The sequence below is a fragment of the Saimiri boliviensis genome, chromosome 1 (genome assembly GCF_048565385.1).
Source record: "Saimiri boliviensis isolate mSaiBol1 chromosome 1, mSaiBol1.pri, whole genome shotgun sequence".
NCBI lineage: Eukaryota > Metazoa > Chordata > Mammalia > Primates > Cebidae > Saimiri > Saimiri boliviensis.
The window spans coordinates 49,077,212-49,100,224 of NC_133449.1; the positions used below are offsets into that span (position 1 = coordinate 49,077,212).

General features: G+C 48.7%; 1 protein-coding gene across 1 annotated transcript in view; it reads left to right on the forward strand.

Moving 5' to 3' along the window:
• The window catches only part of FBLN7 (fibulin 7), a 51,165-nt gene that overhangs the window by 1,649 nt on the left and 26,503 nt on the right, over window positions 1-23,013 (forward strand). Inside the window, exon 2 of the mRNA XM_039463525.2 lies at window positions 19,494-19,653. Coding sequence (XP_039319459.1) covers window positions 19,494-19,653 — 160 coding nt within the window. The remainder of the gene's footprint in view (window positions 1-19,493; window positions 19,654-23,013) is intronic.

A 23,013-nucleotide genomic window follows, 5' to 3' on the forward strand; every position in this document is an offset into this window, starting at 1 on the left:
ACTCAGTGACCAGGCAGCAGAGGCCCAGTGTGGGGCCACGCTGAACCCACCCAACAGAGCAATGAGGTCTCCCACCAATTTTGCAGGTTACAGAACAAAATAAAACCCAGCCTCAGACTTAGAGCCCAATGCCAGAAGTGTAGATGGGTCCATCCCTAAGCCTGCTCCCCAGCCCAGGCTCCAAGGAGGCAGAGTGGACAGGATGTGTGATAGATGCTTGGGAGCTCTGCCATCGTGTAATCTGCTGCTCAGGGAATGAGGCAGACACCTGTCTCTCAAGGTTACCCAGAAACCAGGTGAGACTGAGATAGTTGTGACACGTTTGCAGCTGCTGCAGAGGCAAAGTGAACTCACTCAGACTCTACCTGGAACTTCTGGGTTCAATCTCTGTCCTGCCACATCCAGGCTTTCTCCAGTTTCTTATCCTTTAAACCTTAGTGTCTTTACCTGCAAAACACCTGTCTCAGGCGCTTTCTGCGGGGAGAGGGAACAAAAAAGATTGCCCATAGATGTTCATTTAAAAATTCTAGTGAAACTCTTTCACCCACAGTCCCATGTGACCAGCGATCTCCCCTTCTCCACCCTCGACCCTGTCCAGGCCAGCTTAAAGGGTGAATTATAAAGGAGGCCCCAAGGCCTAGTTTATGCTGCAACAAGCGTTACCTGACTCCTTTAGGTCAGGTGACTGTGTGACCTGACTCCTACCAAACCTCCCTCTACTCTAAACAAGTCCCCTTTCTGTCCCTGTATTTTCTCTTTGTTTCCTTCCTTCCTTCACTTCCCTCCCTCCCTCCCTCCCTCCCTCCCTCCCTCCCTCCCTCCCTTCCTTCCTTCCTTCTCTCCCTCCCTCCCTCCCTTCCTCCCTCCCTCCCTTCCTCCCTTTCTCCCTTCTTTCCTTCTTTCTTTTTTTGAGGCAGAGTTTCATTCTTGTCTTCCAGGCTGGAGTGCAATGGCGCCATCTCGGCTCACCACAACCTCCACCTCCTGGGTTCAAGCTATTCGCCTGCCTCAGCCTCCTGAGTAGCTGGGATTACAGGCATGCACCAGCACGCCCGGCTAATTTTATATTTTTAGTAGAGATGGACTTTCTCCGTTAGTCAGGCTGGTCTCGAACTTCCAACCTCAAGGTGATCTGGTCGCCTTGGCCTCTCAAAATGCTGGGGTTAGGCCAGTTCTGTGGAGTGAGCCACCATGCCAGGCCAGTTTCTGTATTTTCTATGTGGGTCCCCTGAAGGGCTCTGGCATAGGACTGATCATCATTTGTAATGATACATTTTGGTGGGTTTCAGGTTTATTGTCTGTATTCCCACTATAGGGCTCCAGGGGCGGCAACCCACCTGGCCTAAAAGTAGCATGAGGCCAAGGACTCCCAAACCAAGCAGTAAGAGCTGTTGGCTGGTGGAGACTCAGCAAGTTTGGAGAATGAACTGTGCCCACAGGATCATCTCTTGCCATGGAGGAGATGGGATGGGTCAGGCAGGAGGCACGAGAACGGGCTTCCTTGGCCAAGGCCCAGTGATGCACCAACTCCAAGGAGCTCCAGATGGAGGCTGTGGTGCTCCTCATGGGGGCAGGCCACAGCCCTGTCTGGGGTTCCTGTTTGCCAGGAAATGTGCTTGCTTTGTGTATTAGGTGATAGCTCAAGGGTAATATGATGGGCATGTGTGTGTGTGTCAGTGGTTGTATGTGTGTCTGTGTGTAGTTGTGTGTACGCACCATTTTGTGTTGGTACCTGTGGTTGTGTGTGCATGTGTCCGTGTGAATGAGTGATTGAATGTGTGATGGTGGGTGTATGTGTGTATGCATATCTGTGCTGTGTGTGTGATTGGGTATGCACATGTCTTTGTGTGTTGGTGCCTGTAATTGTGTGTCTGTGTGATTGTGTGTGTGTTACAAGGGAGGGGAGGCTGTGTGCTGCAGGGTCCAGAGCAGCGCTTCTGTGGGGATGGAGTCTCATCTCTCTCCTGCTGGTCTCCATGACTGTCCACTGTGTCCCTCTTGTCAGCACATAGGTCCCAAGTCACTTTGCAGGTTTTTGTCACTGGCTGATGAAGAGCATGTAGTCACAGGGAAGGAAGGGATGCTGAGAAGTATGGGGTATGCACAGAGTGGGAGCCCTTTCTCGACACTGTGCCCGCCCTGTGGCCTTCCCACTGGAAGAGAAACGCCTTGCTGGGGAGACCAGAGCAAACATCTAACGATCCTCTTGCACCTCACCTTCAGCCCACAGTACCTCTGGAGGGGCAGAGGGTGCATGGTCCCAGCTGCCTCCTCACCTGCGTGAGAAGCTGCTACGTTGTTTCAGCAGGCTCCCCTCCCCCACCCTCTCCCTGTGATCAGATGTCACCGGGCTCCAAATTCCACCATGAGATGTTCGTTCTTTTAGTTGCCTCCTCCCATCTGATACATTGCTTTTTATAATTAAATAAAAATAAATGTTCATGTATAATTTCATGATTTTAACCATGGACCTATATCCTATGCCTGGCAACCACCACCACAATCAGGATACAGAACAGATCCACCGCCCCCAAAGCTACATCACGCTGCTCTTTGAAGTCGTACACTCTACCCATCCCAGCTCTGGCAGCACTGGTCTATTCTTTATCACTACAATTTTATCTTCTCCATCATGTCATACAGTTTTTTTTATTCTATTTTGTTTTAGCAACAGGGTTTTGCCATGTTGTCTAAGCTGGTCTCAAACTCTTGGACTCAAACAATCCTCCTACCTCAGCTTCATAAAGTGCTGAGATTACAGATGTGAGTCATAGAAATGAAAAAGAGTACATGGCCTTTTCAGTTTACTTTCTTTACTCCCATTTGCCCCGAGAGTACCAGCCAGCAGTGCTTGTGGCTTCAGTGTTTACCCCGAGATAACTTTGCCACAAAATATCCCACGTTTATTATTTTCACATCGCTCTAGTGTATCAACTTTGGAAACAACAGACATCATTCTATTTATAGTATCCTGTTCTTAGTAGTAGCATTTCCATTTATAAAACATAATTCTTGATCGCTGAAAATGTCAAATCCTAGAAAACATAGCATTCCTACGCATGATATTAACATTGCTCTGGAACAGTTGTTGGCCAAAGATTCAATTGATGCATCTGGTTTTTCCAAAATAGATGATTCTGATGATTCAGACAATTCTGGTGTTAGTTCTGCTTAGAAATAACTGCAAGAACAGTTTTCATATTTTATTTTTGCATTGACCATCAGTCATACCTCAAAGAGTATGTTTCTATAAAATTAAATGAGCAATGGCAGCATGCTGCACTTTTTTTTTTCTAAATGAGAAAAGGGTTAACTCCATGTAATGCATCTAAGACTCACCCAAGCCATAGGCTCCTTTTTATTGTCAAGTGGTGCTCCATGGTGTGGATATATTACTGATGATCAGTTCACCCACTGAACAGTACCCACCCGGGGTGTCATTGCAGTTTGAGGCAATTGTGAATACAGCTGGTATAAACATTCACATACACTTTTCATGTGAATGTATTTTCATTTCTTATGTAAGTACCTGGGAGTGGGATTGCTGGGTCATAGGGTAAATGTGTGTCTAACTTTGTAAGAAACTGCCCACCTATGTTCCGTATTAGTTTTACCACTTCACATCTGTGAAAGACCTCACTACACTGCATCCTTACCAGCACTTAAAGTTCTCGGGTTGGTTAGTCTTTCTCCAAGCCATTCTAGTAAGTACGTAGTGGTATCTCATTGTGGTTTTAATTTCCTTCTGTAATGGCTAATGGCATTGGACATCTCTTTATGTGCTTTTTTGCCAAATAGTCTGTTGGGCAAAACATCTGTTCAAGCCTTCTGCCCATTTAAAAAAAAAAAAAAAGATGGACTGTTTTTTTTTTTTTCTTTCTTTTTATTTTTTGAGACGAGGTCTTCCTGTTGCCCAGGCCAGACATGGAACTCCTGGGCCCAATGAGATTACAGGCAAACCCTGATTGTTTTTAATAAATTTTGAGCACTCTTCATATTTTCTAAATACAAATCCTTTTTTAGATATGTGAGTTATAAATCTTTTCTCTCATTTTGTAGCTTGTCTTAACAATCCCTTTCTCAGAGCAAAAATTTTAAATTTCAATGAAGTGTAGTTTATCAATTTTTTATTTTAATGGATTGTGTTTTGGGTGTCAAGTCTAAGAACTCTTGGCCTAACCTCAGGTCATGAAAATTTTCTTCTAAAATTTTTATAGTTTTGCATTTTTATTATGACCCATGTTGAGTTACTTTTAAAAAATAAGGGTCGGGCATGGTGACTTATACCTGCAATCCCAGCACTTTGGGAGGCTGAGGCAGGCGGATCACCTGAGGTCAGGAGTTTGAGACCAGCCTGACCAACATGGAGATACCCCAACTCTACCAAAAAAAAAAAAAAAATTAGCCAGGTATGGTGATGCATGCCTGTAATCCCAGCTACTCAGGAGGCTGAGGCAGGAGAATGGCTTGAACCCTGGAGGTGGAGGTTGTGGTAAGCCGAGATTGCACATCGCACTCTAGCCTGGGCAACAAGAGCAAAACTTCATCTCAAAAAAATAAGGTGTGAGATTTATGTTGAGGGCTACTTTTTCATGTGACTATCCAATTATTCCAACACCATTTGTTGTTGAAAGACTGCTGATTAGCCATTGACTTGTCTTAGCAACTTTGTCAAAAATCAGTTAATCATACACTTATGGGAAAATTTCTGCCAATAACACACTTACCTTGATTACTATAGTTTTATAGTAAGCCTTAAAATTAAGTAAAGTGAGTCCTCCAACTGTAGTCTTTTTTTTTTCCCAAGATTCCTTTGGCTGTTCTAATTTCTTTGCCTTTCCATTAAAATTTCAGAATCAGTTGTCTTTACAAGAAATTCTACTGGCCAGGCATGGTGGCTCATGCCTGTAATCCCAGCACTTTGGGAGGGCAAGGTGGGTGGATCACCTGAGGGAGTCTGAGACCAGCCTGGCAAACATGATGAAACCCCAGTCTCTACTAAAAATAAAAAATTAACCAGGCGTGGTGGCACATGCCTGTAATCCCAGCTACTTGGTAGGCTAAGGCAGGAGAATTGCTGGAACCCGGGAGGCAGAGGTCACAGTGAACTATGAGCTGAGATACGCAATGGCACTCCAGCCTAGGCAACGAGAGCGAAACTCCATCTTAAAAAAATGTATATATATATATATATATATATACTGGAGTTTTTATTGGGATTGCATTAAATCTATAGATCAATTAGAGGAGAACTGGCATCTTAAATGTATTGAGTCTTCCAATCTGTGAACACAGTGTATCTTTCTACTTACTTATTCTTTTATTTCTTTCATCAGTATATACGTATTTTTTAGTTTTCAACACAAACATGCTTTGTTAGACTTGTACCTAATTATTTCATTTTTGAAGCTATTTTAAATATTTTGTGTGTGTGTGTGTGTGAGAAGGAGTCTCACTCTGTCACCCAGGCTGTAGTGCAGCGTCGCCATCTCGGCTCACTGAGACCTCTGCCTCCTGTGTTCAAGCAGTTCTCTTGCCTCAGCTTCCTAAGTAGCTGGGATTACAGGCGGACGCCACTATGCCTGGCTAATTTTCATATTTTTAGTAGAAACGGGGTTTCACCATGTTGGTCAAGCTGATCTCGAACTCCTGACCTCGTGATCCGCCTGCCTTGGCCTTCCAAAGTGTTGGAATTACAGGCGTGAGCCACCACTCCAAGCCTATTATAAATAATTTTTTTAAAAAATTCATTTCCAGGTGGATATCCCCAGTATGGAGAAATCCAGTGGGCTTTTCTATGTTGACCTTGTATCTTGTGACCTTGCGGAACTCAATCATTATTTATAGGGAATTTTAAAAAATACATTTCCTGAGGTTTTTTTTACATGGGCAATCATGTCATCTATGTATTGGAGCAGTTTTATTTCTTCCTTTCTAATGTATGTGTCATTTATTTATGTATTTAGCCTTATTACATGGACTAAAACTTCAAGTACAATTTTTAATAGGAGAGTGAACATTCTTGCCTTGTTCTAGAACTTAGGAAGAAAGCATTTAGTTTTTCAACATTAAGTTTGGTTCTGGCTGTAGGTTTTTGGTACGTGTTGTTTGTCTGGCTAAGGTTTCCTTCTTGCCCTATTTTGATACAATATTTATTATGAATGGATGTCGAATTTTTTCACGTGCTTTTTTTCGGCTTCACTTGATATGGTCCTGTGGTTTTTCTCTAGTCTGTTAATAAGGTGGATTTTCTGTCTTCTGGAAGAGACAGTGTAGAATTGGTGCCAGTTCTTGAAATGTCTGGTAGAATTTACCAATGAAACCATGTGGGCCTGGAGACTTCTGGAAAGTTTTAACTATGAATTTAATTTCTTACATACAGAGCTATTTAGGTTAGCAATTTTTCTTCCCTGGGGTGAGTTTGGGTAGTTTGTATCTTTCAAGAAATTGGTCCATGGCACCTCTCTCTCTCTCTCTCTCTCTCTCTCTCTCTCTCTCTCAAGGCAACTACTTCTAAATACCCTGGGGACCACTCTACATTTCTACACAATTGGTCTCCTGTAATGACAGATGAATACTTTGTTCCATAATCCACCACAGAGCCAAACAGTCTCATGATTAATTTCCTTTCTTGTGTAACTTTTTAATTTTCCTAGAGTTTATTCCCTTTTGCCCCAGTCTGCCGTCTACACAAGCACAGTTGTTTCCAGGATCTCCTTCCCAGTCAGTGTTCTGCCAGGGCCGCTTGTCCCTAGAGCCCAGACTCCCCAGGCCTCTCTGCCTTTGGCGCCCGCCTTGCTGCCCTCCCTGGGCTCGCGGCCCTGTGGCTACACAGGGGCTTTGGGAGAGAGCCTCCCTGCTACCCTGAGCTAGAGTTTATGTTTTTGAGATCACATGTCTTCCTCTTTCTTTGGCTTACTCCCTTATTTTTTTGAACACATCCTTAGGAAAATGATATTTAACTCATTATTGTTGGGCTTGTCAAATTGCTTGCCTACGGTAGATATCACACTTTTCTATATGGAAACTTTAAAGCAGCCAACAGTAGCATCATAATCCCAGGTCGTAGGTGGGGGATCTGCTGTGGCCAAGAAAGTGGTGGCTGAATCCTACAGTTGGGAGCAAGGCCAGAGGAGGAAGTGGGAGGAGGAAAGCTGACCGTGCTCTCTCCGACTCACTGCCCGCCAGCGCTCCTCCCTGCTGACTTCCTAGAGAAAACCAAGGCCTCGAGCTGGAGCAGGACTTGAGACTGATTTTTTGGTCTGAGAAAAAAAAAATGAGCTGAAGGATGGAAAAATGAAAACAAAAGCTTGCTCCTTTCTGGCCTAGGATGGCCTGTGAAGTCAGCCCATCATTGTCAATTTAGCTGCTTATTCAGATGGATTGCCTGGGACTGCCTTGAGTCCAGGTTGAGATGGCTTGTCGGTTACTCTTAGAGCTTGGCATGAAAGGACACCATGATTGACAGGGGTGTCTGCCTTGTCCTAGCACCAGGAGTGTTCACTAACGCTGAAGTAGAGATTTTAATACTAATACGTGAAGATGAGCTGAAAGAGCAGGGGTTTGTGAATCATTCAGATCTATTGATCTGAAATAAATACCTCTATCTAAAACGAGGTATTTCATAAAACAGATATTTGGTGTTTACAATGGCCCAGGCACTGGGAATAAAACAGACAGTCCTGCTTTAGTTTTAAAAGAGCAGCTATGGATCTGAAGTTGGCAGACCAGGGTAACAATTTGAGCCAGGCTCAGCTGGGCTGATGTGCTAGTCAGGGCCAGGCACAGCTCATCCGGACTGGGCTTGCTGGTTTGTCTGTGGTCAGCTGCCAAGCTAGCTGGGGATAGTTGGTCTAGGGCAGCTCATCTGGTGCATGCGGTCTCTGCTCCACAAGGCCTCTCATCCTCCAGGAGTTTAGCTGGGGCTTTTCTCATGGTTGTGGTTGTGGTGGTGGTGGTGGTGGTAGAGCACCAAGACTGAGCAGAAGCTCACAGGCTTCCTGAGACCCAGCCTTGGAACTGGAACACAACTTCTACTGCATCTGGTCGGCCAAAGCAAGCCACAAGGCCAGCCCAGATATGTAAGGTGGGAAAACAGACTTCCTTCTTGATGAGAAGAGAGCAGAGTCTCTTTGCATATGGTGTTGGTACAGGGAGGAATATCTGGGGTTATTTTTGCAAGTCTTCCATCATGGTGACCCAGAGACTTACTCACCAAGGCACCTGTGTTTAGACAAATGGGTGGAATCAGGGCAGGGTGGTGACAGGAAGGTCCTTCTGGCATCTTCTGCTTTCTCTAGCAGGCTCCACTTCTCCCTGGCACATTCGGGAATGAGATCTATGTCCTGTCAAGGGCAGCCCTGATTGCAGAGGAGAATGGAAGCCCCCTTGCTCCCTTGGGGTCATTTCTGGCCCTGGGGGCATTGGGCAGCGAGTGTTAAGGGCTTGGTCCACACCATGGCCCACTGGGAAAGGAGACACAGCCAGCCAGTTCAGTGATTTCTTGGGCTAGCCTGGAGTCTTTCCATCAGGAACGGATGTCCTCCCAGGTCTGCTCATGCTGGGGAATCTTATTTGGCACTAGACTTGATTCCAGGCAGACCAAGCCAGATGCCTTTGAAGCTGCTTCCCTTCCCTTTGGGCACCAGCCTTCCCTCCATATGCTGCCTCAGACCTGCCTCTCAGCCAGCTGTGCCAAAAGCAGTATCCATTGTTGGGGCACAGCTGTTGACAGAGGCCTGCCTGTGCTGGCCACTCTCCCCGGACCCATAGAGGCAAAGGTTTGTGCAGCCCTGGGGCTCCAGGGAAGACTCTCGGAGTGGGTCGAACTTTCTTTATCCTTTCAAACTCCCTGCCAGCACCTTCCGTGCTCTTCAGTAACTGCCTGAAACCTAAAATAAGAACATGACACACATTTTCATTAAAGAAAAAATAAGCACCTATAATTGGACTGGACCCAAACCCATCCATTTGTACAAGTCTCAAGTATGATTTGTAACTTAAGTAAGTAAAATTTGTATCTCAAGGAAGTAATCATCTCCCCTCCTATATATAGGAAATGAGTGCCTCTCTGGGCACCAGAATCTCTCAAAGGAGGCAGCCTCGGTGGGAAGTGAGACCCAAGGAACTCAGCGTGGGTCCTAAGTCCTAAGTACTAAGATTGAGACATGATCAGAGGCATGGGGGATGTTGGTTGTGACTGGGAGGGAATTGGAAAGTCCCCAGGCCATCCTGGGCCCCGCTCTTGCCATTTGGTTGGCCACTATCTGAGACATTTTCCCTTCTGCTGGAGATCAGTTGCCTCTGGACGTTAGATGGAAAGGGAGGGTACTGTGAGCCCTGGACCAGCCTTTCCCCATGCTCACCCCATCTCTAAAGAAGGTATGGGGTTAGAGAGCAAGACCAGCAACTGGTTGCATTGCCCAGGAAGCCTCACCTGCCCTTGGGGAGCTGAGAGCGTCAGATGAAACCCGGGTTGATTTGAACCAAGAGAGAGGACCACCGAGCTCCAAGACAGGGGTCTCTGCAGTATCAGAAGAAAAAAAAAAAAAAGCATCCAAAGAAGCATCAGACCATAGTGTAAAAACATACAAACATGTTAGCATCACCTCAGTGCTCCTGCAATTTGGCCTTTTCTCTGCATGACAAAAAGAACCTAACTAGTAAGATAATAAAAAGAACCTAACTAGTAAGATAATGTGCTCATCCCACAACTATGTCCTGAGAGGCAAGCACGGGAAAGACGCTGTTCTGGGAGGCGGTAGGGCCTGAGGCACCGCAGCAGGTGGTGAAGACTCCTAGGCCTGGCTGGGTCTTGGCTCGGATACTTCCTGGTTGACTGACCTGGGCCAAGTTCCTGCCGCTTGTGAATCAGTTTCTTCCTCTGAACGGTGGAGATAACAGACATTCCCATCTCATGGGGTCAGAGTTGAATAAATGAATTATACTCAAAGACCATGTCTATAACAAATGCTCAATACGTGACAGGAGAGAGACAGATGCAGCTGACACAGTCCCCACTGCCACTTAGCTCACCAAGAAGGAAGAGGAAAACCAGACAAATTAGAAAAGTATCAGAGGGCCAATGATTGCCTGAGCAGGGCGTTACATTGGAGGGTGGCCCCAAGCCTACTCCAGGTTAAGCAAGCAGGTAGGGGCTATCCAAGGAGGGAACGTCTGAGCCGAAGTGGAAAGACAGCTCTAGAGGACTCAACTCTAGAGGACCTGGGGGCAGATTCCCTGGGCAGAGGACCCAGGCATTGCAAAGGCCTCGAGGTGGAAATTGCTGTGGAGGTCCGTGGTGAGAGGGCCTGGATCCCACAGGCAGCATGGGCAAACAGGAAGGAGAAGGATCAAATGACAGCTGTGTGCCTGGGCACGTTGCCTGGGTCCTGAGCCTTGGAGTCTTTATTCTCGGAGTAACTAACCTAGATGGCAGTGAAGACTAAATAAAAAGTGGGGTGTGTTTTCAGATTTTCCTAGTCTCTCTTAGGGGAAAATCCCAAGTGTTTCTGAGTGGGTCGGGAATGGGGCAACAGAAATGATGCTCTCCTGCAGTCCTGTCCCACCTCCCCTCCCTGCATCCTCACTTGCTTTTGTAAAATCTGTATTTCCCAGAGACAGAGGTCAGAGGCTGAGTTCATCACGCCCCTGCCTAAACCCCACAAAAAGCCTCCTTGCCCCTGAGAATAAGGGAAATGCTTCACTATGGAACTGACAGAATGTATTAGTTTTTCATTGCTGCCTTCTTTGATTCCTTTTTATCTACGAAACTTTCTCTCTCCTTCTGTATTCATATTGTGTTAAATCCCAAATGGAAAAAGGCTAAATGTGCTGCCATTTTTGCTGGTAGGAAGCCTTCAGGCTGTGGGATGTGAGGAGAAGGTTCATGTACCAGGCTTGTGTACCTAGAAGGGGATTCCAGCTACTGGATGCCATGTGTGTGGACACCAACCTCCCTGCTTGCTTGGGCACTGGGGGCTTCAGAGACTTGCTGAAGATAACACTGAGGCTGTGAAAGGCACAAACCAGTCCACAGACGCAGGTGGCATCTGGACAAAGGTTAGCTGGGCAGCAAGCAGGCGAAATGGGGAAGGTAGGCTTGGGTGGTAAGATGAGCAAGAGATTGTCTTTGATTCATACTTACTTCATTCCTTCACTCCTCGTTCACTTATTCATTTGTTCGTTCATTGAAATGAGCATCTAGTGTACACTCAGATCCTGTTCTCAGCGTTGAGGATCCCAAGTTGTCTAAAATTTGTTTTCCGTCCTCAAGAATGCCAAGGGGCCAGGGGAGAGGTGGCTGGGAGGGTGACCAAAGGTAGACAGCAAAGCTTCCGAGGGGTGCTGTAAAGTGAGAGGGTGAAGGAGGCAGGACTCACGACAGTTCTCCGTGCATCCCTCTCTAAGGTGAGTCCAGCTATCTTGCCACACCAGGGGGCTGGAGAAGGCACACTGGGGTTTAAATCCTGGAGAGGCCACCGTGGCTCAGGGACTTACACAGCTTCTGCCCCTGTCAAGTGGGTGTCGTAATGGCGCCGCGTCCTGGCCTGTCAAGGTTCCCGTGTGAAGTGTGTCCGCAGCGCCGGCTCTTGGTGCCTGCTGTTGTCATAGCTCCCATGACTGTTTTAAAAACGAGACCAGAATGGGGCTTGGAGTGTAAATGTAGAATGATTGGCAGCCAGCAGGCTGCAAACTCAAAGTACCCTGAGCATCCTGGGATGCAGAGCCCCAAAGGGAGGCTCCAGCTGGAGAGCTGGGTGGTTAATTGTATGTCTCAGTTTCGCTCAGACATGGTTTCCAGATATTTGCTCAAGCACCAGTTCAGATGTTGCTGGGAAGGGATTGTTTAGATACGACTAGCATTTAAATCAGCAGCCTTTGAGAAATGCGGATTTGCCTCCTAATATGGGTGGTCCTCATGCCAAAGACTGAGGCCCCGAGGAGGGAGTTCTGCCCACAGCCTTCTGCCTTTGGCCCCAAGCTGCAGCATCACCTGCAACTGGCCCTGGCTCTCCAGCCTGCTCCTGCCCTGCGAAGGTTGGACTTGCCAGCCCCTGCAACTGCGTGACAGTTCCTTAAAATTTCTTAAAATTGGCCGGGCGCGGTGGCTCAAGCCTGTAATCCCAGCACTTTGGGAGGCTGAGGCGGGTGGATCACAAGGTCAAGAGATCGAGACCATCCTGGTCAACATGGCGAAACCCCGTCTCTACTAAAAATACAAAAAATTAGCTGGGCATGGTGGCACGTGCCTGTAATCCCAGTTACTCAGGAGGCTGAGGCAGGAGAATTGCCTGAACCCAGGAGGCGGAGGTTGCGGTGAGCCGAGATCGTGCCATTGCACTCCAGCCTGGGTAACAAGAGCGAAACTCCGTCTCAAAAAAAAAAAAAAAAAAAAAGTTTCTTAAAATTGGACTTGCCAGCCCCCACAATGGCGTGACAGTTTCTCTCTCCATATATTAATAAGTATATTGTATATATGACAGTATTACATATGTATACGTGTGCCTGTGTGTGGATACATAATATACATCTCTTTCCTATTGCTTCTGTTTCTGTAGAGAGCTCTGACTAATCCAAAGGCCTCGGGCAACTCCCCAAGTGAAATTCTCTCACTTCCCCCACACGCGCCCACTTTCTCTCTTCGTATGTGTGGGCTGAGTAGAGGTCCCTGGCATGAAGAGTAGTTGAGGATTTATAACCCGCCTCTGACTCGGTTGAAAATAAAAGTAAGTTCTGGAGAAAACACATTCACGAATTGAACATGACTCAGACGCTGAAGGCTCCGAGCCTTGGCCAGCAGGCACACATTTGGCAAGTTGCTTGGTCCTTTCAGAGACCTAAGGCATCAAAACATCTGTGTTCCCATTAACAAAATGCTGACATGACACATAGCTGTGGCTCGGGAGAAACCAGCATGGGAGACGGCCCCTCCAAGTCTAGGGGTCATCTGTGGCCATGAGAAGTCTCAGGGCTCTATATTCACCAAGGAGGCTCTCAAAAGGTGTCGTTGTGCCAAGACTGTCACTGTGAGGAAGACCGTCAAGCCAGGTCACAGAAGAACAGAGGCCCTACGGACCAGTCCCCATGTTCCGGTACATACCCCTGGAGCTTCTCCATGCTCTTTGGTGCCTTGAGAGCAAGCTCCCGATGTGCCTAAACAGCATGGGGCACTGGATAGAATGGGAAGGGTCAGGCCTGCTGGGTTCAGGCAGGGGACCAGGTGAGCCGGGGGACATACGCCCAGTTTTGGCTGTGTCCACCCCTGGACCAGAAGGTGGGGTCTGGGGTCATGAAATGTCTCTGGAGGCCCAGCCGTCCTGGGGTGGTGGTTGGTTCTCAGAGGAAGGAATCCTTGTGATCTCTGAGGAATCTTCCGTGGCCTCTCTGGAGTCAACACTGTGAGAGAAAAGCCTGGAGGGGAGATGGGCAAGAATTCCCGGAGGAGGGCAGGGGTGGATGGAGTGTTCCAGGGGCCTACGTGCTCCCAAGAGCCTTAAAACCAGCTCCTGGCCGGGCGCGGTGGCTCAAGCCTGTAATCCCAGCACTCTGGGAGGCCGAGGCGGGTGGATCATGAGGTCAAGAGATCGAGACCATCCTGGTCAACATGGTGAAACCCCGTCTCTACTAATGGTGCAAAAAACTAGCTGGGCATGGTGGCGCGTGCCTGTAATCCCAGCTACTCCGGAGGCTGAGGCAGGAGAATTGCCTGAACCCAGGAGGCGGAGGTTGCGGTGAGCCGAGATCGCGCCATTGCACTCCAGCCTGGGTAGCAAGAGCGAAACTCCGTCTCAAAAAAAAAAAAAAACCAGCTCCTGCCCTCATCCAGCTCTCAGCACTGGCCTGCCTCTTCCAGAACCATCCATGCCACCTCTACCCCAGCTTGGGAAAACCTGGATGGGGTGACGTCTGTTGTTCCTTCTCTAACTGGTTGTCATCCTCTCTGCAAACATTGCCATTGTGTCAAGTTAGATGAAGTACTCACCGCTTTGAAGAGTTTCCTAACAGAAACAGTAAACCTTGATACTTTTCTCCTCAAAGATGGAAGAGTTTCACTGAATGTCTCTTGTTGGTTCCATTTCAAATAAGTTATTAATTCAAAGAAATGGAAACTATTTGTCATTGTTTATTGTCAATGGCATGAGCTGGGGATGGAGACCGGTTTTGAAGGGTTGGAAATTTACACCATTTGAGGGGATCTCTCTAAGAAAAAGATTTAAAACGGGGGCCCCTCAAGGACCCTGGAAGAGGCCTGGGGAAGTGAGGGCCCAGAACACAGCCTCTGGAACATGCTCTTTCCTTCCCGGTGTGTGGGGGCCTTGCTGCCCTGTCTGGATCTGACCTTCACCCAGTCCCACCTTGGTGAGCGGGAGGTCAAGTCTGGAGGGCTGTGCAGAGGCTGGGGGTGCTTTTTGTAGTAGGGACCTGGGACCCTGAGATGAGAAAGCCCTGCCCAAAGCCAGCCCTTCACTGAACAGCAGGCGGACAGCCCCTGAGGGTCCGGCCGGCTTCCTGTCCGTCCATAGCCCCTCACATCACCCTCAGCTTGCCCTCGGGTCAAGGGCCACACGTGCATAGAAGGAAATGGCCTGCTCCCATGCAGGGCGCCTCTTGGCTCAGAGCAGGGGAGGGTGACAGGTATGGGAGGGGAATGGCAGAGAACTGGGGCTGTGGGCAAGGAGTCCCCTGCCCAGACTGAAAAGACCACATTGAGGAACAGAAGCAGAATTGAGACGCAGAGACAGGTTGCTCTGCTTGTTAACATGAAAATGGTGCCACAGCCAATGTTGAGGGGAAGGAGCTGACGTAGAACCTGCATCCCGTGGGCTTGCGTGATGACGTCTGTGCAAGTGACCACCTGTGTCTAACTCAAGACTTGAAACCCAATGATAAGTTAACAGCAGTTGTCTCTGGTTGTGGGACTTGTTCTTTGTTTGAATGCGTTTTTCCGTATTTTGAATTGTTTTGTAGAAATTATTCTTTCTTTTTATGATCAAGCAAAATGATAAAGCGTTCTCACTTTGGAAAAGTGAGGCTCTGGGGTCTCAGGCCCCTTGCTTGACCTCATTTGTCCCCATAATGCGGGACTCGTGGGTGCTTTTCTTGGTATGTAAGGATTCCAGCTTCATCACCTAGCTTTGCAAAGGAGCTCAGTGATGCCTGTGCATGTGCCAATTCAGGTGACAGATGAGCATGAGGGCCATGATTTTGTGCCCCAAATCTAGCAATTTGGGATCCAGGACCTGTCCTGTTAGGAGCAGCTGCAGCTCAGATCCTCAAACCTCATGTCAAAGGTACGGATACTCTCTGCTTCCCGGGTTCCCTGGCCCCACTCTGGCATGCTGGCTTGCCAAGAGCAGCAAGGAGCTTCCTTGTACCACACTCTGCTTCGTTAGCCTCCCTCCAGAGAGGCTGGAGGCTGGGATGGGCCAGAGCCTTGGCAAGTCAGCCTGCAGCCATTCCGTCTCCCTCCCCGCCTGGGATGGAGATGCAGCCTTGGTTTGCTCAGTCTCGAGGATGTTTAAGGTTTTTCACTGGGAACTGGTAAGCTGAGCACATCTCACCTCCAGTGAGCACCAGGGAGAAAGCTGGTGCCAGGTGCCCACGGAGCAGGAAGTGTCACTGGAAGCAGAAGGCAGTTGTGCCCGGAGCTAGCAGCACTGAGGTTAGAGAGACTACGAGTCCCTGTCCCTCCACACACACACTCCCCTGCTTCCTTTAGTTCCTGGAGCCCCAGGCCACCACCCCAGGTTTTTGGCATGATGCTTGCCCTTCCCAGCGCAGCCCTTGGCACAGATTTCTCCCGGCTTCACAACTGAGCCCTCCATGTACCCAGCACAGCTGCAGCTCCGTGAGCCCTCTTTCAGCTATCAGGGCCTGGCCAGCTTGTATCGCAGGAGGCAGCTGCTTTCCTGGCTTGCAGTGGGCAAGGACGCCTCCTCCACCTTCCCTCCAGGCTTCCTGCCCCCACTTCCCAGATGCCCAACCTAAACTTTGCACAAGAGTTAGAAATCTACTGTGGGACATTTGGGCTCAGTCCTATCAATCCCTAGCGCAAATTCATCAATAAGATCATTCACCACACAGGAGCCTGTGAGAACAAAGGAGCCGGCCCATTGGGGTGGCTGGGGGAGCTGGGTGGGAATCACTGTTCCCAGCCTGGCTCTACTGCTCCTAAGCCCCATGATTTGGGGCAAGTTGTTTGACTTTCAGTCTCCGCATCTTTCTCTATGAAATGGAGACAAGCCCCACTCCTCCACAGGGTTGCTGCCAGCCAGTAGCTATTTTTTGCTACAGCGAAGAAGCTCTTTGTGGACCGAAGTATACAAATGTAATTGACATATAAACCATGAAGTCAACCATAAAAGCAGAGCGCCCCCACCCTTTGTTAAGGAAGGGGACGTGAGTGTGGGAAATCAGGTTTGGGCGGGAGGGCCTCGAGGTGCTGGGCAGGTAGGGGATTGCAGGAGGTCACCCCCGAGTGCCCCAGGACCTGCATGGGAGGAGCCACAAGGGCGGAGGAGGAAGGGAAACAAACCAAACTTCTCTTCCGAGCAATTGCGTTTGGGGCTGTACCTCGTCAGGCTCTGGGTATGGTGGAGGTCCAGAAGCCCCCGTGGATGAACGAGTTCCAGGGGCAACTGGGGATTCAACTTTGTCAAAAGCCTCCATTCAATCTGGCCAGTGAGTCATCCACTTGGTGAACTCTCCATGGGCAGAGGCCTGGCAGCCTCCCCGGGATAGTGACAGTGGCTCCTGTCCCACCGAGGTGGTGGTGCTTCGCTGGTGAGCTGGAAGCCGTGCAGGCTGTGGGGGCCACATGCCTCCCCGCCACTTTACTGCCCCACCGTCTTTTAGACACTTTTTAAAAACTGTAAAACCAATACTCAGTAGGAAAAAAAAATTAAGTATAAAAAATGAAATTAGGGCCAAGGGCAGTGGCTCACACCTGCAATCCCAGGACTTTGGGAGGTCGAGATGGGCAGATCACTTGAGGTCAGGAGTTCAAGACGAGCCTGGCCAACATGGCAAAAACCCATCTCTACTAAAAATACAAAGATTAGCGGGGCATGGTGGCAGGTACCTATAATCCCAGCTACTAGGGAGGTGGAGGCACAAAAGTAGCTTGAACCCTGGAAGTGGAGGTTGCAGTGAGCCAAGATTGTGCCATTGCACTCCAGCCTGGGTGACAGCGTGAGACTCCGTCTAAAAAAAAATGAAATGAAATGAAAACATAGTCCATAAGCGTATCTCTAAAGATAACCATCCTCATTGTACTGATGTATCTCTCGTCTCCTGTGCAGGTGGCAGTGCCCAGGCTGTGCTGTGATAACATGCAGCCTCCAGCGACTGGGAATGGCCTTAGTAGAGGCCGTTGCTCCACAAGGCCGAGGTCGCATCGCTCCCCACTTGATTCACCCCTTCTTGACTATTTTTCATGTCCTGGCTCTTTTTCTCCATTAGGTAATTAATTTTTGTTGAGGCAGGGTCTCGTGCTGTCACCAAAGCTGAGAGCAGCGGTAGAATCATGACTCACTGCAGCCTCGACCTCCTAGGTCAAGTGGTCTTCCCACCTACAGGGATGCGCCACCATGCCTGACTCATTTTTTATTTTTTGCAGAGACGGGGACTCAATCTGCTGCCCAGGTTGTTCTCAAACTCCTGGATGCAAGTAATCCCGAAAGTGCTAGGATTGCACGTGTGAGCCACTGCACCCAGCCTGTCCTGCTTCTTTTTTTTTTTTGAGACGGAGTCTCACTCTGCCACCAGGCTGGAGTACAGTGGTGTGATCTCGGCTCACTGCAAACTCCACTTCCAGGGTTCAAGTGATCCTCCTGCCTCAGCCTCCGAAGTAGCTTGGACTGCAGGCATGCGCCACCACGCCCAGCTAATTTTTTGTATTTTTAGTAGAGACAGGGTTTCACCATGTTGGTCAGGTTGGTCTCGATCTCTTGATCTTGTTATCCAACCGCCTCAGCCTCCCAAAGTGCTAGGTTTACAGGTGTGAGCCGCCACGCCCGGCCCTGTCCTGGTTCTTAAAGGCAACTGAGGTTGGAAATATCTAGTTTGGTTTTGATGTTGTTGTTGTTTTGAGATAGGGTCTCACTGTTCTCCAGGCTGGAGTGCAGTGTTGTGATTACAGCTCACTGCAACCTCCCTCCCAGGCTCACGCAATCCTCCCACCTCAGCCTTCCAAGTAGCTGGCACTACAGGCATGTACCACTGGGCTCGGCTAATTTTTTTGTTTTTAATTATTTTATTTTATTTTATTTTATTTATTTTTGAGACAGAATCTCACTCTGTTGCCCAGGCTGGAGTGTAACGGTGCAATCTCAGCTCACTGCAATCCCTGCCTCCCAGATTCAAGAATTCTCCTGCCTCAGCCTCCCGAGTAGCTGGGATCACAGGCATCTGTCACCAGGCCTGGCTAATCTAAAATATATTTTTAGTAGAGCCTGGGTTTCACCATGTTGGCCAGGCTGGATTTTGAACTTCTGACCTCACATGATCCATTCCCCTCAGCCTTCCAAAGTGCTAGGATTATAGGCGTGAACCACTGCATCAAGCCAAATCGTTAAATTTTTTGTAAAGATGAGGTCTCACCATATTGCACAGGTTGGTCTCGAACTCCTGGGTTCAAGCAATCCACCCACCTTGACCACCCAAAGTGCTGGGATTACAGGCATGAGCCGTCGCACAACCCAGCCAGGAAACCTTGAGATTTTTAGCATTAAGTAGAATGCTGGCACCTCGGGAGAGTGGCCATCTGCCATCCAGGGGAGACCTCACTAGAAACTAACACTGCCGCTGCCTTGATCTTGGACTTCTAACTTCCAGAAATAAGTTTCTGTTGTTTAAACAAGCAAACAAGAAGTATGATGCTGGGTGCTGCTTTAAGTTAGGCAATCTTTATCATGATAACCATGATACTCCATTTTCTGTCTTTTTATGGCTTAAAAAAATCATCAGAATGGAACATTGACTTTTATAGAATGCCTCTTCAACTCTAGTTAGTTTTTTTCTTATTTTCCCTGTTATATGTTTTTAAAGTATAGGAACCATTGGGCATTCCTGTTTTGCCTGCTTTACTTGTATTATTGGCTCTTCACTTTTAAAAATGTCTAAGAGTAACAGAAAGAAAATGTTTGCCAAAGCCTGGGTTTCAGAGAGTTCACTTAGAGTGAAGAATTAGAGTCTCTGCTGGAGTGGCAGCGTAGTGATTACAAGGCTCTTTGGGTTCAAATAACTATTCATCTACCCTGTCATTTAGAGTCATCTGTCCTGACTGCATTTTGTTTTTGTCAAGGGGTGAACTGGGGCTACCATACATGTGCTTGGGTCTGTCCAGATGCAGGTCACTTTCACGTTGCATTTAGTGAGCCTCAAATGCAGTTTGGACCCTGTAGCTTGGATGGTTTCAGAAGCTCAGATGAGCATTTGGTACTGACCCAGTCTCAATGGGTGGTGGTGGTGCTGATGTCTTCTCTCCGCAGAACTGCCTCAACAAACAGCAGCTCATCTCGGCCATCCGCCAGCTGCAGCAGCTGCTGAAGGGCCAGGAGACACGCTTCGCCGAGGGCATCCGCCACATGAAGAGCCGGCTGGCCGCGCTGCAGAACTCTGTGAGCAGGCTGGCCCCAGATGCCCCTCCAGGTGGGTCCCCACGTCAGCACTGAGGGGGTGGCAGGGCAGACTCAAGCACTTGTCCCTAGATGCTCCCAGTGGGAAGCCCCTGTGCCATGCCTCACCCATCCCCGCTCACCTTCCATCTTCCATCTGCAGCCCATTTTTAACCCTGGTTGGTGGCAGTGGGGGTGCGGTGAGTGCATTAGAAAGGCAGCTGCCCTCTTTCTTCTCCCTCCGTCTGAATGTCACCGCGTTTTCTCTTAAGCCTTCTCATTCTATCATATCTTCATATTGACCGGACGGTCCCAAGGCGCCACTTCTAGATCACATACTGCTTTTTCCTTCCCCGTCCACAAGTTGGATCCAGTTTTGGTTTTGTTTTCATTTTTTATTTTAGTTTAATTCAGTTTGTTAAAGCAGTTTTAAGTTCATAGCAGAGTTGACTGGAAAGCACAGAGTTCCACCACACTTTGAGCGTATCCATGCACACACACACACGCCCAGCCCACACCAGTGCGATACACTAGTTCCAGTCCGTGAACTGGGTGGGCTCCAGTTCTTCAGGCGTGAAAGTGCATCCTCCAGGGAGTCCCTGTTAGTACCAGGGCGGTTGGGAGAGAAGGGCCACTGAGGACAAGCTCCACTTGTCTGGTGGGGCTACAGCGGGCACCCCAGACTTCCTCCCCTGAGGGCAGGACCCTGACAGATACAGGGGCACTTTTTCCTGCTTGTCCTGTAACAGCTTTCACACTGCCAAGGCACTGAGATGGGCGGCTGGTTTTCCTCTGGTCTCTTCTCAGAGGGCTGGGGGCAGGGGACAGTCATCATGTTCATTCAGAGTCAGGAGCCTGTGGAATATCTGACATCATTTACTCACTGCAGACACATTCATCAAGGGCTGTCTTTGTTGAGTGAGTTGAAGTTTCCTGGGGAAGGCGTTGGATTTCCTACCTTCTCAGAGGTGATGGTGGCCAATCCAATTCTCAACAGCACTGAGTCCATTCCTGTTTTCCTTGGCTCCACAGCTGCAGAAATAACCATCAGCCAAGCCTCACACTTTCCAAGGCACTGTGAGGCCCCAGCCCTCCCTGGGGCTCCACACACCCAAACTCCACGGGGCAGGCAGGGTGTCATTCCTTCCTGCTCCAGATGGGGAAACTGAGGCCAAGACAAGTGAGTTAGCAGTCAGAGGTCCCTGATCTAGTGATTTTTTTTTTTCCTGTTAAAGGCTTGACTCCACAAAACCTTCCTTGTTTTCGTGGGGTCAGAGCTGCCCACAGTCCCTGGGAGTTTCAGTGGAGCCCACAGGGAATGTTATACAATTCCCCTGTCCATGTGAGAGGCCCCTGCCCACTAGACAGATGGAAAGGCAGCTATTATTACATTATTCATCCTCCTTTCCAAGATTCAGGGGCTTTCATCTCTGAAATGTACAGTATTTTTAAAAGTGGCAAATTCTCTTTTTAAAAAATTGCCATCATGTATTGTGTCTCTAAGTCCGTGGGGGAAACGGTGCTGGGTACTTTATGTGCACAGAGGCTGATCCTTTGACAGCCCTGCAGAGGACAGGCAGCTGTCAGGATTCCTTTCAGGGAGGCGTGGGGGTTGGGCCTGCTCTTGGAGGAAGACCAGACACTTGCCCAGATCAGATGGCACATAGTGGAAAAATCATCTTACTGCTTTTTTAAAGAGAGGCAAGGTCTCACTCTGTCACCCAGGCTGGAATGCAGTGGATGATCCTAGTTCACCACAGCCTCCCAGGCTCAAGCGATCCTCTCACCTCAGCCTCCTAAGTAGCTAAGACTACAGGTGCACACCACCACACCTGCCTGATTTAAAAAAACTTTTGTAAAGATGGGGCCTCACTATGTTGCCCAAGCTGGTCTTGAACTTGAATTCCCAGGCTCAAGTGATCCTGCAGCCTCAGCTTCCCAAAGTGCTGAGATGACAGACCGGTGCCCCGCCTCTTGCTTTTTTTTTCTTAGGGAATTTGTTGGGAGTCGGGAAAAATAATTTCCAGTTCTGGAGAATTCTTGGTCTTCCTTTCTGGCTTCCATATGAAGTATCTCCCTCCTGTTTTTCTGGTCTTTCTTTCCTGGGTGCACCATCACAACCGATCAGCTTCAGGGCTCATCCAGAGCAGCCTCAGTGGATTCGTGGCCCCACATTGCTGAGACTGCTTAACTGCTTAACTGCTTACATGCAAACTTTCCCCCAGAGGTGCAGGGAGCTTCACTATGGCTCTGCACACACCACAGGATGTGTTCCTCGGAGCAGATCAACCAAAGGAAGTGTTCTCCTCCTGTCACTGGAGAAGGGCCTTCAGCTCCCATTTGGGATGTGACTACAAATTGATTTTTTAATTAATTTGTATCCATTTATCCACTCCATTCACATTTGTTGAGCACCTACTACATGCCAGATGCGGTTCAATCTATTCAGGTATGGTGTATTTGTGAGTTGCAGGCAGTTTTCCTTTGTTGAGGTTTTTAAAGATTTTTCATCCCCAAAGAGACCCTACTATTTTTTCTCAATGCATTTTAAACCCTTATAACACAATAAAGTACTAGGTTTTAAAAAGAACTCTAAAGGAATTTATTTCAGAGATGGAGGCAGCACCCTGGGAGCAGCTGAGTCCTGGGGTGTGAGCTCTCACTCACTTCCTTCTCACAAGGTTATTACCACTGGGGCCCAACTTGGCGCTTTACTCAAGGAAGGAGATGCAGCAATGGGCAGATATTCCCCAATCACCAAAGGCCACTAAACACCCTTGGAGAGTCCGGCACCTCCCTCCTCCCAGCTCAGACTGCCATGGACGCTCCTCGAAGGACCTCAGGTTGTGTCCAGCCCGCGTGGGATTTTGGGCAGAGCTACAGTGTCCGGCCAGTTGTCCTCCTGGACCGGGAGGAGGCCCCTCACGCTCCTTATTGGCCTCAGGTTCAGGGCAGCCTTGATCAGTGCATCCTCATCCTCATCGGGGATGCTGAGTGACTCTGTCACTTGCTTTGACCTTCACGGCTGAAACAACAGTTCTGTTTTCATCTGTTTAAAATACTAACACGGCAAATGACACTCGGAATTTACCTAAAGGGCATTTTAGAAGTGGCTCTGAGTTTCCATCTAAACTGAGTCCAAATCCAAGCCATCCCAACTTTGGGCATCCACTCATCGCCCACGCATGATGCTCTGTTGCAAAAAGAGGGACAGGCTAGCTTCGCCCCATCTCTCTCCAACCATGTCAGCCCTTCAGGAAATCACAGAGCAGCCAGGTTTGGAACCGGGCCTCTCCCGTCCAGCTACTACCCTGGCCTGAGCTTCCTTCTCCTTCCTCTTGTGTGGGCACTTCACGATCAAATCACAGCAGGAGTGATGCTGGGAGTCAGGCTG